Below are 14,000 nucleotides of genomic sequence, written 5' to 3'. Positions count from 1 at the left end.
CCAAGGATGATACTTTATAATGAGACCTGTTTATTACTTTAAACTACCGTAATTTTATCATGTTTATACTTCAAACAAAATATTTTTTTACTTCAATTTTAATTTCGAAAAAGTGAATCATACTCCATCAAAGTTTGTTGATGATCACTTTCTAAAGTTTTTCCTCCCTCAGCTCACTACTGATGACCTCTATTTTCGGCGGCACAACCCAAGAGGAAGTTGTATAAATTACTGTTTTTCCTGGATTGTACTATATAGCGATAAGGTGTATTGCTTCTCGGTCACTGAATGTATGATGTTGTTCCATACTAAAGCTGCTGACCCTGTTTGTTTACATTCAAATTCCAATGGGCGTCAAAACCGTGTGATGCATTGAATTGCTCTACCCAATGATCAAATTGCGGTATTGTCAATTGGGAGATTTTTTGATATTAAGGCAATTATATATTTGTTTGTGTGTTATTGCTTTGAAATAAGTTTGCAATTAATTACTAATTAGGGGTTTATTCAATAGGAAACCTCATTATCAGCCATGAAATTCGACATCATGATGGAATTTTTAAATGAATATATATATATTTAAATGTAGATGTCCTTATGGCAGTATGGTCAGAATATTTATAACGCTTAAATGAACCAAAAGTCAGGTTTGAAACAGCCATTACAAAATTGGCATTTTTGTGCAATAAATTATAATAACAATGAAAAAATATCTTTAGAAATGGTTTTTTATTCAGGAGAGTAGAAAAAACTTATTCTGCATTAATTTTGTACGCTGGTAGTGTAGTGACATCAATGCACATGCATCAATGCAGAGTTTGACCGTGTTATAAGCATGATAACAAGTACAATAACAAAGTCTGAACTAACTCGTAGTCGTAGGATACTCTTGTAACAATTTAAAAAATACATTTGGCTTAAAAAAAATGAGAACAAGTTGAAATAACAATTGTTTCTTCGTTACATCAGTCTTTTTACAATGTTTTAGTTTCTTCGGAAAGCTGGTAATTAATAAAAGAAGAAAAAGTTGTGTTTTTTTTTTAAAGAAATCATTTTATCTTTTTAAAAATATTTTCCCAACTATTTGTCATGTTTGTAGTTCAAATGTACATGATGTAACATTTGATATTTTCACAGGATAATATGTGGATGATGTAACATTTGAAATCTAGTAGATCTTTTACTGTTATTTTCATCTGTAGTGGCTGTAGATCTAAATGATGGCATGGACATGATGGATGGGGAAACTATATATATATATTGACATTCTTATTTCTTTCAGCCTGGACAAGTTTGGAGGATTATTGATTCTAATTACATGAGTACATCCACTGGCTTAAATCATAAACATGATGAGTAAAGTTTAAACAGATGAAGATACATGTTACTTTTGTATATGACATTCAGTACTAAAAGGGGAAGTCACTGTGATTAAAAGTTAACAAATTTGAGATTACAAAATTCGATCAATTTTATGTAATTCAAGGGACTTCTGGGACGATTCAAGTAAATTACATGTTTTAACACTATATTATAACATAACGAAATTTTCTTGAGACTCATTTGATCATTTAACCACACATTTTTGGAACTTTAAGAGAAAACATCGGAAAATGGAGGAAATGATAAACTGTAGTTGTGAATTGCCTTAGTAATCATGGACATTGGATCTAACGAGTCATGGAATACAAGTAAGGATGATTTTCAGTTAGTCAGTGGTACCTCACCTACCAGGACAGCTAGTTCTATACATGATAATGGTTGTAAATCTTTACATAATATCAAGGCAGCTGTAAAAACTTGTGAAGATGTAACCTCCAGACAACGCCTACCTCCCCTGGACTACAATGGAACTAAAATTCTTCCTCAGGTAATGCTATAAGATTATGAGGACTGAAATACATATACTACTGGAGTACATGTATTATTGTATTTAAACTTGATAATGTTGAATAGTTATGATAGTCTTTATCTTGATACAATTTTGAATTCATGTACATTTTTGTATGTTCTCATAAATTTATTAAAATAATTTTTATCAAAGGTTATTTTTTTTACAATAAAATTGAGAATGGAAATGGGGAATGTGTCAAAGAGACAACCCAACCATATATATATATATAGCATCCAGACAACAGCAGAAGTTCACCAACAGGTCTTCAATGTAGTTAGAAATTCCCACACCCAGAGGCGTCCTTCAGCTGGCCCCTAAACAAATATATACTAGTTTATAAGTGTCAGTGATAATGAACGCCATAATAAACTCCAAATTGTACACAAGAAACTAAAAGTTAAAATAATACAAGACTATTAAACAAAGGCCAGAGGCTCCTGACTTGGGACAGGTGCAAAAATGGGACGGGGTTAAACATGTTTGTGATGTTTACAAATAGTACTAAAGAAATATAAACTGATGATTGACATGTATTGAAAAAAAAAAATGATATATATGAAAATATAGACATTAATAAAAGAGATGTGGTATGATTACCTTTAAGAAAACTATTCAGCACTGACCAATGATTAAGGAGAATATACAATGTTGTAAACCATAGGTTACAATGCACCCTTTAATGATAAGCAAAACCAACACCCTTAGTAACATCCATGACATCAATGCCAATAGTTATCAAAAGTACCAGGATTATAATTTAGTATGCCAGACACACGTTTGTCTACATAAGACTCATCAGTGACGCTCATGTCAAAATATTTTAAAAAAAGGTACAAAGTTGAAGAGCATTGAGGATCCAAAATTCCAAAAAGTTGTGCCAAATATGGCTAAAGTAATTTATGCCTGGGAAGTTATAAAAGGTCCTGGCATGACAAAAAGTGAAACAATTCAAACGAGAAAACAGCCCGATTAATGCTATCAAAACAAGTAACAAATAAGGCAGAGAGCAATAATATACGACTTGACAAATCTGCTAAACATGAAAAAGTGAGAATATTTTTATAGCCATGAAAATAAAACTATTGAAACATTTAACATGTTTAATTTTGTGTATATTTTATCCTATGACTTGTTAAATACAATGATCTGTTCTTTTACTGCCATTACATTTTTACTAACAATTTACAGGAACCAACTACAGTCCCACTGCCAGTTATCCCTGCCCAGGAACCAACTGTTAGATACCAGGAGGAACCTATTTTGATAGAGACAGATGGAGGTGCACATGTGGGTAGTGGTGTCACACCCGGTACCCCTCTGCGACTGCTCATTGTCTCCAGTAAAATCAGGAACAGCAATGCATTTAGAACAGCTATCCTGCCTAATGTTGTGTTTGTACAGTATAAATATGAGTCTGCTTCCTTGGACTCACTGCAAAGTATGTTTTTCTAGAGATTTTTTTAGTGTCAAATGGACTTCATTTGAAAAACTATAAAAACCTAGATCCTCACTGCAGTTAAAAATTTGATAAATTAAGGTGGTACCTAACACTACAGAGAGATAACTCTGTAAATTCAGCTAAATGTTTTAATTATGTTGTTTTGTTAAGGGAATATCAAGCTTCTCAATGATCAAAATTGAAGTTTGTCAAACTGCTATATATAACCAGTGTAATTTTTCTGACAAAACGGTTGGTTCAAAATTTTTATATTTTTGTTTAAGGGTCAAAGTAAATACATTGTCAAAATTTAATGAAAATTAAACGAGCCAAATTAATTTTAGTGTAAGTGTTGGGTACCACCTTAAAAACGTTATAGATTTTTTGTTTGTTTATCTTTACAGTGAATTCATTTATTTTTGTGGGTACCAATTTTGATTGATTAAGGTATACTTGTATGCATGTTAGTTGATATTTAACATGTTTAATTTCGTGGTTTTGCCTAACTGTATTCAAGCCGACAGAAATTTTGTAATTGATTGAAAATTAGATTTTATGGTTCACCTGTACCAACGAAATCCACAAAAAGTTGGTATCCAAGAAAGAATAAAGAATCCAGGCATCGGTATATGCAAGAAACATGACAAATGTGTACCCTGCAAAACAACAATCAATAGATAAATCATAAACAAATTTTAAATGTAAATACTTACTATATTTAGCTTAGGGCTATTCCAGAAAAAAATGTATGGGGGGGTTGGAAGGCACATTGTATTAATAATACATGGGTGATGGGTATCAGAGCAACTTTTCACACTATAATAAATAAATTTGGTGTATTTACTGTCTTCTGATTGGTTAAAATTATTAGTTTTATTTTCAATGTTGTCAATTTTTATGGCGACACGCCCACTCTTACGTTGTGTATTCATACGCCAACAAGTGTGTATGTTGTTATTGTAAATATAAATAATATAAAAAAGTTCTTTGAGCCTTATTTTTGATGAAAATTTATTTATAATGAATGGTAATTATTTATTTTGATTTTATTGAACCATAAAACTAATTTTTGACTCCTCACATTTTACATAATCCGCTTCGCGGATTATTCAAAGTGAAGAGTCAAAAATTAGTTTTATGGTTCAATAAATTCAAAATAGATAATAGCCATTCATTAAATGCACTATAATTCTCAATTACAATTGTCTGGGTGGCGGATGCTGACAAAAACTGCCTTCCAACCCCCTCATACATTTTTTCCCTGGAATAGCCCTTAGTTCATTGTGTAGGTAAGTACATGTAATACATGTTAGATGAGTTTGACTGTCCCTTTGGTATCTTTCGTCCCTCTTTTATGCATTACTGTTTAAAAAATATACAAGTGGACAACATTAATGAAACATTTATTGACCTTAACTATTTTTGAAAAGCTGGATGGCAGTGGCGGATCCAGAATTTTTCATAAGTGGGGGCCCACTAACTGACCTAAAAGGGGACTCGCTCCAGTCACGCTTCAGTGATTCCCTACATGTATATAAGCAACCAAATATTTTCCCTAAATCCGCCTCTGAGTGGCATATTGAACTTAGTGTAAAGGAGTAAGTTCGGTAAGGGCCATATTTGGCCCCAATTATAAAGTTCATAGTTATAAGACAATAAATGTTTTAAGTTGCCTTAAAGACATGTTAGAAAGTTAAACAGAACTGTTTTTGTCAAAGTTTAATTCTAACACGTTGATTTTTACATCCAAAAAATGTCAAAATAAGGGATTTTGGTGAAATTTGACAAAATCAGCTAGATTTCAACCAAATGAAGGACCAGGAAACATAGAGCGCAGGCGTCGACAAGCTTAAGATTCAAATAAGACATGTGAAATGTCTTCACAAACATTATTTTAAAAGATCTTTCTTGTCGACGTATGCGCTCTATGTTTCCAGTCCAATAATCTATGGAAATTTACCCATTTTCATTGATTTTTTCGTGAAAAATCAATATGAGTACAACTTGTGACGTCATAATGAAACGCAGAAACGTAAAATTTTCAACAAAATTGTTTATATCCTAGCTAGTCAATGTATTAGCTATAATTTATCGTCATATTGGTCGATAAATCTGAATTTGAAATTTACGCTAAAAAGGGGGGCCATTTTAGGACCTTATCGAACATACTCCTTTGTTCCTCCTTAGGATATATTATGCATGAACAAGTTACCACTAAAACATTCAAATATTTTGAACCTTGAACCTTATTATTTTTACATTCTACAGATTTAATTATCAACACATTAAAAGTGAGAAAAGTAGAAAGTATCGCCATGGTGATGAGTTGTGTTGGGTCGTCAATACAGATTACAGGGAAGGATGAAACAGTAAGTTACTTAACTGTTGTTGTCATGGCAACACTGATGAAGCTGCTGTTGTTATGTTTATATTAATGAAGCTTTGGTTACTAAGTAACATTAGAGTTAATTCCCTAATAATGTGCTTTTTGCAATATGGAAAATATCTTTACATTTAGGTATAGCAATGTAACAACAAGAAGTATAGAAAAAATATGTTGATTTTACATTATCATGGTAAATTTTTGATAAATTCATCATTTCCAATTTCTTAACTTTTGCTTAAAAGAAGCTTTATAATTCATCTAGATTATGAAGATAAAAATGTATTGATATTTTGTTATACAGTCTTGACAGTGTTTATGACACAACAAACTTGTTTCTCATCCGACCTGGAAGGAATTGAAACCATTTTTTAGGCATCAAACTATGAAACATTTGATTAAAGATATACTGTATATTAAGTTAGTAAATTCAAAGAAGAATTGATATTACAAAATGTGTTTAAAAAAATATTCAGTTGTTCATATTTAAAATGCTTAATTATCATGTGTATACAGATATTGAATAAAGATACATTTAATGAGACACAAATTCAAGATTTCTTCACCAAACTGAAGGAGAGTTATGTAGAGGGAGATAATTCAAAATTGGATTTCCTAGCCTGCCATGCCATGAGTTACATCTACACAGACAGTATGATATTAGTCAAAGAACTGGAGAAATTGATGCAGGTTAGTCCGATCAATTACTGTAAATTCATATATTATTGCAATGCTTTTATCGTTGTGGAAAATGGACAGGGTAATAATCTTTATAACTTTAATTCACAATTTTATATGAACTGAACAGGATTTTTCTCAACATCCGAAATTTAAAATCGCATTTTAGTAGAAAATTTCAAAATCACAATAATAATTGCACACTATAATTTCTGAATTTACAGTAAGTGATGATGTCTTATGATACCAGGCAATGTCAGAATCTCTTTGCTGTGAGAGCATTAAAAAATATATGTGCAACAAACATTTGAAACAGTTCTTTCTGATGATGGATTTCTACAGGTGTTCTCAGAGTTTTACATCTACTTACCCTTTCTAAAGGCAATGACAAAAATCATTTACGTTTTCAGACTTGTTATTTTGTACAGCAGACGTGTGTTTAATCTACATCAGTGATACTTGAATAAAAAAAGTTAGAGGTCAAATAGAGAACAAAACATTTGACCTTACACACTACCAACTGATTTAATGTTTAACTTAACCAACATAAGAAGTATGTATGTGTGAAGCATTTTCAATTACCAACAGTAAACAATCAATAAGCCGAGAAAAAAATATAAGATTCAACATCAGTTGAAATTATATAGTTGTCCATGAAATTTTAAAAGCATTGTATGCAGTGCCAGATAGAACATTTTGTATAGTAGTTAAATATTTTCTAACACTATAACCACTATAACTACTCCACAATCTTCAGAATGTCCCATTAAGGTTTTGAGTAAATTGCACTGATTTTTTTTTACTCAGATTCCTGTTGGAATGTACAGAGATATTTTGGGGACAGATACAGGACAAAAGGATGGAAGTACTAAAAACTTAAGGTAACAAACAAAAAATTCATGCAAATATAAATAAAAGATGTGATATGATTGCTAATGAGACAAATCTCCACAATAGACCAAAATAACACAAAAATTAATAACTATAGGTCAGGGTACGGCCTTCAACAATGAGCAAAGCCCACACTGCATGGTCAGCTATAAAAGACCCTGAAATGACAACAGAAAACAATTCAAAAGAGAAAACTAACGGCCTCATTTATGTAAAAAATTATAATCCAATAATTATAATCAGAACTCTTGTTGTTATCATTATATTTACAGTTTATTTATTTGAGTTAAGTCTGCCAATTAATATTTTATCGTGTGTTTTTCTATGTTGTGATGTTATGCTATTGTTTCAGAAAAAGGGAGAAGGTTTGGATCCATTAAAACGTTTAATCCCGCTGCAAATGTTTGCACCTGTCCTAAGTCAGGAATCTGATGTACAGTAGTTGTCGTTTGTTTATGTAATATATACGTGTTTCTCGTTTTGTTTATATAGATTAGACCATTGGTTTTCCCGTTTGAATGGTTTTACACTAGTAATTTTGGGGCCCTTTATAGCTTGTTGTTCGGTGTGAGCCAAGGCTCTGTGTTGAAGGCCGTACTTTAACCTATAATGGTTTACTTTTTAAATTGTTACTTGGATGGAGAGTTGTCTCATTGGCACTCACACCACATCTTCCTATATCTATATAATAGTAAACTGTTTACAAATAATGCTATTAGAATTAAAAATGCTAAATTATATTCATGCTCAAGCTGTCCTAATCTTTCAACCACATAAAATCATCAATAAAAGTTCTAGATTTATAGTGGATAGAAATAAGAAGATGTGGTATGAGTGTCAACAAAACAACTCTACATCCAATTCACAATTTGTAATAAGGACACAACTATAGGTCAAAGTATGACCTTCAACAAGGAGCCTTGGCTCATACCAAACAGTAAGCTATAAAAAGCCCCCAAAATAACTAGTGTAATACAATTCAAACAGGAAAATCAACAGTCTAATCTTTATAAAAAGAGGGAAACACTTATAAACCTCATCAACAAACCATGACTACTGAACAGCAGGTTGCCGACTTCAAACAGGTGCAAACAAATGCAGCAGATTTAAATGTTGTAACAGGTGCCAACCTTCACCTTAACCTTAAAATAGTAGTATAAACATTACAACATAGAAAGACACACTATTAACCTATAAACACACATGTTCAGTGTTGTATTTTTAAGAGATAAAATGTTATATATTTTAGTGCCAGTGTTGGAGAACTGTACTTCAAGCTTGATAGACTAAAGGGCTGGACCAGACAACAACAGTCTATGGCAGGCTTTGAGAAAATACAAACAGTTGGCAAAGGTAGGTGATTTGGCAGGCAAAAAATCAGCACATTTTTATGTGTGGGCTATGCCAAAAATCAATGATTCTCTATTGGATAGTGTTAAGTTTAAGACCGTAATACCAAAATATCTGTGTACAAAAGAACAGTAGCCAACACAGACATTCAAGTCAAATTTGTGATTTTAAAAAATCCTATATAATATTATGGAGGAGTAATATTATATAATTACTATTTTAAGCTGCAAGAGGTTATCATAACACATTTACAGAAATTGCTAAATTTCAGAATTTAGACTGAAAATACTTATATGGTTATTTTTTTTATATAATTTAAGTTGACTGTTTAATAATGAGGTTAGATTTTCTTGTCAAAAAATGATTTTGACCTTCGTTGAAGATAAGGATATATACATTCTGAATTTTAAATAAATAGACAATTAGGAAATCTCAACCCTACCTGGAAACATTATCAGTATTTTTATATAGAAAAAAGTAAAAACACAAAAATAATGAACTCTGAGGAAAATTCAAAAAGGAAAGTCCCAAATCAAATGGCAAAATCAATATATAGTTCAAACACATCAAACGAATGGATAACAACTGTCATATTCCTGACTTGGTACAGGCATTTTCTTATGTAGAAAATGGTGGATTGAACCTGGTTTTAAAGCTAGCTAAACCTCTCACTTCTATGACAGTTGCATCAAATTCCATTATATTGACAACCATGTGTGAACAAAACAAACAAAAACAATAGGTAAATATGTTGCAAATAGGGGTAAATAGTCTAATTTGGTAGGTCACATTAGTGAAAAGGGAATAAGATTGTAGTTACAACATAAGGAACATATCCGATATCATCTGTGAAACGGATATTCTGTAACGGTCAACCAACTCGAAAAGAAGCTAGATATATACCATGTACGCAATGAAAATGTTTTAAGTTGAGGAAGAAAAGCGTATACAACACATAATTCGTAAAGCTTGAACATTTTAATTTATATTGAGAAAACACTGACCCTCATACAAGAAGCATGTCTATGATTCATCTGTAAAGAACAATAAACAGGAGAGCTATGGTGTAGTTGTCAAGGCATTGGACTACTAACACAAAGGTGCCTGGTTTGATCCCTATCTGGGGAGAAAATTTCAGGGAATGAATAAATGGCTGACCAGTGTTAAGAGAGAGCCATATCTCTTTCACATAAAAAACACCCTTGTAGAATATTTCAAAAAAGTGTAGGCTAATGCTGCTACAAGGCAGCACTCGCACCAACAAAGTGTAAAGGGATTAATATAAGTTGCAATTACTTATTTCCCAATCCACTTTAAATAAATATGTTTAAACTAAACTTGTATATTCCAGGGGCTTATGGGGCAGCAGTATTATACAGGAAGAAAGATGACGACTCTCTGGTTATACTGAAGGAGATAAACATGCATGATTTAAATGCTGCGGAGAGACAACTGGCTCTGAATGAGGTAAAACTGTGCACCTTTTACAATTGGAAAAAAGGAGTTTTAGATCTGGGGTATTAATGATATTGTAAAGTTTAAAATCGACATAATATGTTGTTAACATGAATATTTAATAGAAATATGGTACAATAAAATATTATCCTACAATATATGATTACTGTAAAAGCAGAAATTTTCATGAAATAAGGGTTAATTTTGTTTATTTCATATCCATGAAATTAAAAAAAAACATAAATTTAACCTTAATATATATGTTCTATTAATTGGAAACCACCAAATTATATCACAATGAAATCTTATATAGAGACAAAACCATGAAATTTATCCCCATGAAATAAAACCTTTCTACAGTATTATGAAATTTAACAATACAGTCTTCAACAATGAGCAACATCAATACCACAGAACAATCCATAAAAGGCATTGATCTGACAAATGTAAAACCATTCATAAATGGAAATTAACAGCTTTATTTATGTACAAGACAAAAGAAAATAAATGTGATACATAGCAACAAAACACATTCCTTGAATTACAGGCTCAAGACTTTGGTCATGCATATACATAATGTTGCGTTTATAAAATATAATTGTGGGCTTCCAACAGTCACTTGACAATAATGCATATTTATATATTTGCACTGTTTTTGTTTGATATTTACTAATTGTATATAACATATTGTTTTTGTATAGGTCAGCATTTTAGCCATGTTAATGCACCCCAACATAGTAAGTTATTATGACAGTTTTGAAGAAGATGGTGTATTAATGATTGAAATAGAATATGCAGACGGAGGGTGAGTTCATTGTAATTATTGAGGGACAATGTTATTTAAGGCTTTTCCATTTTAATTAGGGAAGCTAGCAAAGAAAGTTGAGGTTATATGTCATTTTTGGGATTTTGTCCAATTCATGCTTCTATATTTCTTAACATTTGATTGTGGCAAAGTAAAGTAAGTGTGCAGAAACAGCCAATTTAGCAATTTTTCTTTTTGTAAAGGGATATAACACAAGAAGGGTCAAAGTGATGCCACTCAAATTCAATCTTGATCTGTTTTTGATAATTGTAAGCATTTGTGTATAACTTTCATAATATTTGGTGAATGCAAACTAGAGTTAAAGAACTGAAACCAATTGTAGGACGTACATACAGACATACAGACATTGGCAAGCCTAAATGCCTCCTAGTGGCCAGGACAAAATAAATTTTAAACAATTATGGCAGTGTTTGGATAGGTAGCAAATGTTGATAATTTTTTTTTGATTTTTAGAACTTTGTCCCAGTTTCTGTCACAGAGAGATAAACCTTTAGAAGAGAGGGAGATTTTAGTCATGTTCCAACAGATTGTCTCAGCCATTAAACATATACATGAACAAAATATACTACACAGGTAAATTAGAACTTAATACTTTTAAATACAACTTTTGAATTACATTGTACTAAGATAAGTTCTATGGTTTTTCAAAAGTAGAGGTAAACTATTTATACATCCAAAATTGGAGCTCAAAAACATCTGTTACTGTGGATTCATTATTATTTGTTGGATACCAATTTTTGTGGGTTTCATGGGTACAGGTGAACCACGAATTCATATGTTCAGCGAATTACAAATTTTCTATAGGCTTTATACATAGAAATCAGCAAACCACGAATTCCAATATCCACGAAAATGTAAATTTTCTTCAATCCACGAAAATTGATATCCACAAAAATAAATGGATCCACAGTAAGTAAGTCTATATTCTAAGCACAAGAAACATTTTCTATATTTTAATTTCAGAGACTTAAAAACAGCCAACATATTTCTCACCAAAGAAGGGATAATAAAGATTGGTGATTTTGGTATATCTAAAATGATGAGTTCTGCTAACAAGGGAGCTAATACTGTACTTGGAACACCTTACTATATTAGTCCTGAAATGGTAAATTCTTGTTTAACACTAGCACTAGTGTACAGATAATATGAAATATGGTACTGTAAATTCAGAAATTATTGCGAGGTTTTCATTATTGCGAAAAATGCAACTCTGTAAATGCAATAATTTAAACTCGCATTTTGAAATATAGTATATGAATTAATGAGGATATTCTCATATTTGTAAAAATTAAAATCGCATTTAAGACTAAAATGACAAAATCGCAATAATAAATCAACGCAATGATTTCTGAATTTACAGTAATGTGGTACGATGCCACTGAGACAACTTTATCTACATTCTACTAGAGTCCAAATGTCATTGCACTAAAAAATGTGTTCTGGAGAATATTGGTCTGCTAAATGAAATATAAAAACTAACATTTTTAAAAATTGATTATTTTATGTGTACACAATATTTTCTGAAATTACAATAATTTATCTTGCAATTTTGTCCATTCTTTAATAATTTAATTTTGGATGTAACGTGTCTTCTGATTGGCTGACATTGTTTTGTTATCAGCCCATAGACATAATTTAGTCATGTCACCATGACATCATGAACATTTTTCCATGGTTTTCTACGGTTTAAACTGGAATTTAGAATTAGATTATAAGAAATGACTGTAATATTTTTTCTGTCTATTCGAAATAACATAAAAAATGTGGTCACACTGTTAAATAACCTGCTACACACCTTATTCAGTGTGCACCACATTTTTTATGTTATTTCTTCATAGACAGAAAAAATATTACTGTTACAGTCATTTTTTTTTAAATCTCAATAATAATTGTACAAATATTCCTAGACATATTCCAGTATAACAGGAAATACATTTATGTTCAATAAATATAATTATAAAAATGTAAGTGAATACATATATTTATTTACAGTGTGAAGGGAAGCAGTATTATGACAAGTCAGATATTTGGGCACTTGGTTGTATACTTTATGAGATGGCTTGTCTACAGAAAACATTTGAAGGATCCAATCTGCCTGCCTTAGTCAACAAAATCATGAAGGTTTGATATATTTTACTACTTCTGTAAAAAGTGAATAAAGACCATATCCGTAGCCAGGAGGGTTTGGGGGTTTGACGACCCTCCCCCCTTTGAAAACAAATATAAGCACTGTTTAAGTCAATGTTCCGTTCCAATTGTGACTGTTAAAGTCGAGTTTGTGAGTCCAACGAACCCCCCCTTGGAAATTCCTGGCTACGGGCCTGAAGACACTAAGTTGACATCTATGAACAGATGAGAGGCCCTCATGAAGTTATAAGGTGATTATTGTAATCATATTTGATATGGTACTTCAGTTATCAACTAGATAATGGCCCCATCTCAAAAAATTGAAAAATCTTCAATTTCAAAAACACATGTAGACATGGATAGTAATCAGCTCTCTAGACCAAAATATAAGTTTGCAACTATTAGCAAACAGGAAGTGGATGTATAAATGCAAATCTAACAAGATGTGTTGAGATGACATGAAAATCAGCATAGTGGAATGAATGATAAGAGAAATAAATAGGGCCCCCACCATAAAAATACTATTCTATCTTTTTGAAAAAACATCGTAAGTTTTATCAGGAATACTAAACAAACTAACTAAAACTTACAATCTTTAGTTATACAGGATAATAAATGTTTTTACCAATAAATTGCAATGGTATATTTTAATTTACAGGGCCAGTTTGCACCAGTGAAGGGGAACTATAGCCAAGAATTAAAGGACCTGATAATGGATATGTTAAAACAAGACACTGATCTGAGACCTTCAGCCTGTGAGATATTAAATATCAGGATTCCTGAGGTAAGCAATACATCTCTCACTTATTGTTTATAGATTTATCAATACTAGGAATATTTTATTACGTAAGTTGTCTGAATCAAGGAGATAAAAAACATGTTGTCATTCCATTTAGTACAAGAAATTGCCCATGCAGGGGCAGATACAGCCATTTTGAAACAGGGGGTTCCCAACCCA

General features: G+C 31.6%; 1 protein-coding gene across 3 annotated transcripts in view; it reads left to right on the top strand.

The window, feature by feature from the left end:
- Positions 1–14,000, top strand: part of LOC134718788 (uncharacterized) — a 43,879-nt gene that overhangs the window by 501 nt on the left and 29,378 nt on the right. For all 3 annotated transcript variants that reach the window (XM_063581511.1, XM_063581510.1, XM_063581509.1), the window contains exons 2-13: positions 1,283–1,870; positions 3,083–3,332; positions 5,601–5,701; positions 6,232–6,405; positions 7,201–7,274; positions 8,534–8,637; positions 9,986–10,101; positions 10,791–10,894; positions 11,369–11,488; positions 11,879–12,020; positions 12,908–13,036; positions 13,701–13,826. In XM_063581511.1, coding sequence (XP_063437581.1) covers positions 1,658–1,870; positions 3,083–3,332; positions 5,601–5,701; positions 6,232–6,405; positions 7,201–7,274; positions 8,534–8,637; positions 9,986–10,101; positions 10,791–10,894; positions 11,369–11,488; positions 11,879–12,020; positions 12,908–13,036; positions 13,701–13,826 — 1,653 coding nt within the window. In that variant the 5' untranslated portion in view covers positions 1,283–1,657. The remainder of the gene's footprint in view (positions 1–1,282; positions 1,871–3,082; positions 3,333–5,600; positions 5,702–6,231; positions 6,406–7,200; positions 7,275–8,533; positions 8,638–9,985; positions 10,102–10,790; positions 10,895–11,368; positions 11,489–11,878; positions 12,021–12,907; positions 13,037–13,700; positions 13,827–14,000) is intronic.

This window comes from Mytilus trossulus, chromosome 5, assembly GCF_036588685.1.
Source record: "Mytilus trossulus isolate FHL-02 chromosome 5, PNRI_Mtr1.1.1.hap1, whole genome shotgun sequence".
Lineage (NCBI taxonomy): Eukaryota > Metazoa > Mollusca > Bivalvia > Mytilida > Mytilidae > Mytilus > Mytilus trossulus.
The sequence above is the reverse complement of the archived record's forward strand: the minus strand, read 5'-3'. Positions and strand labels throughout refer to the sequence as shown.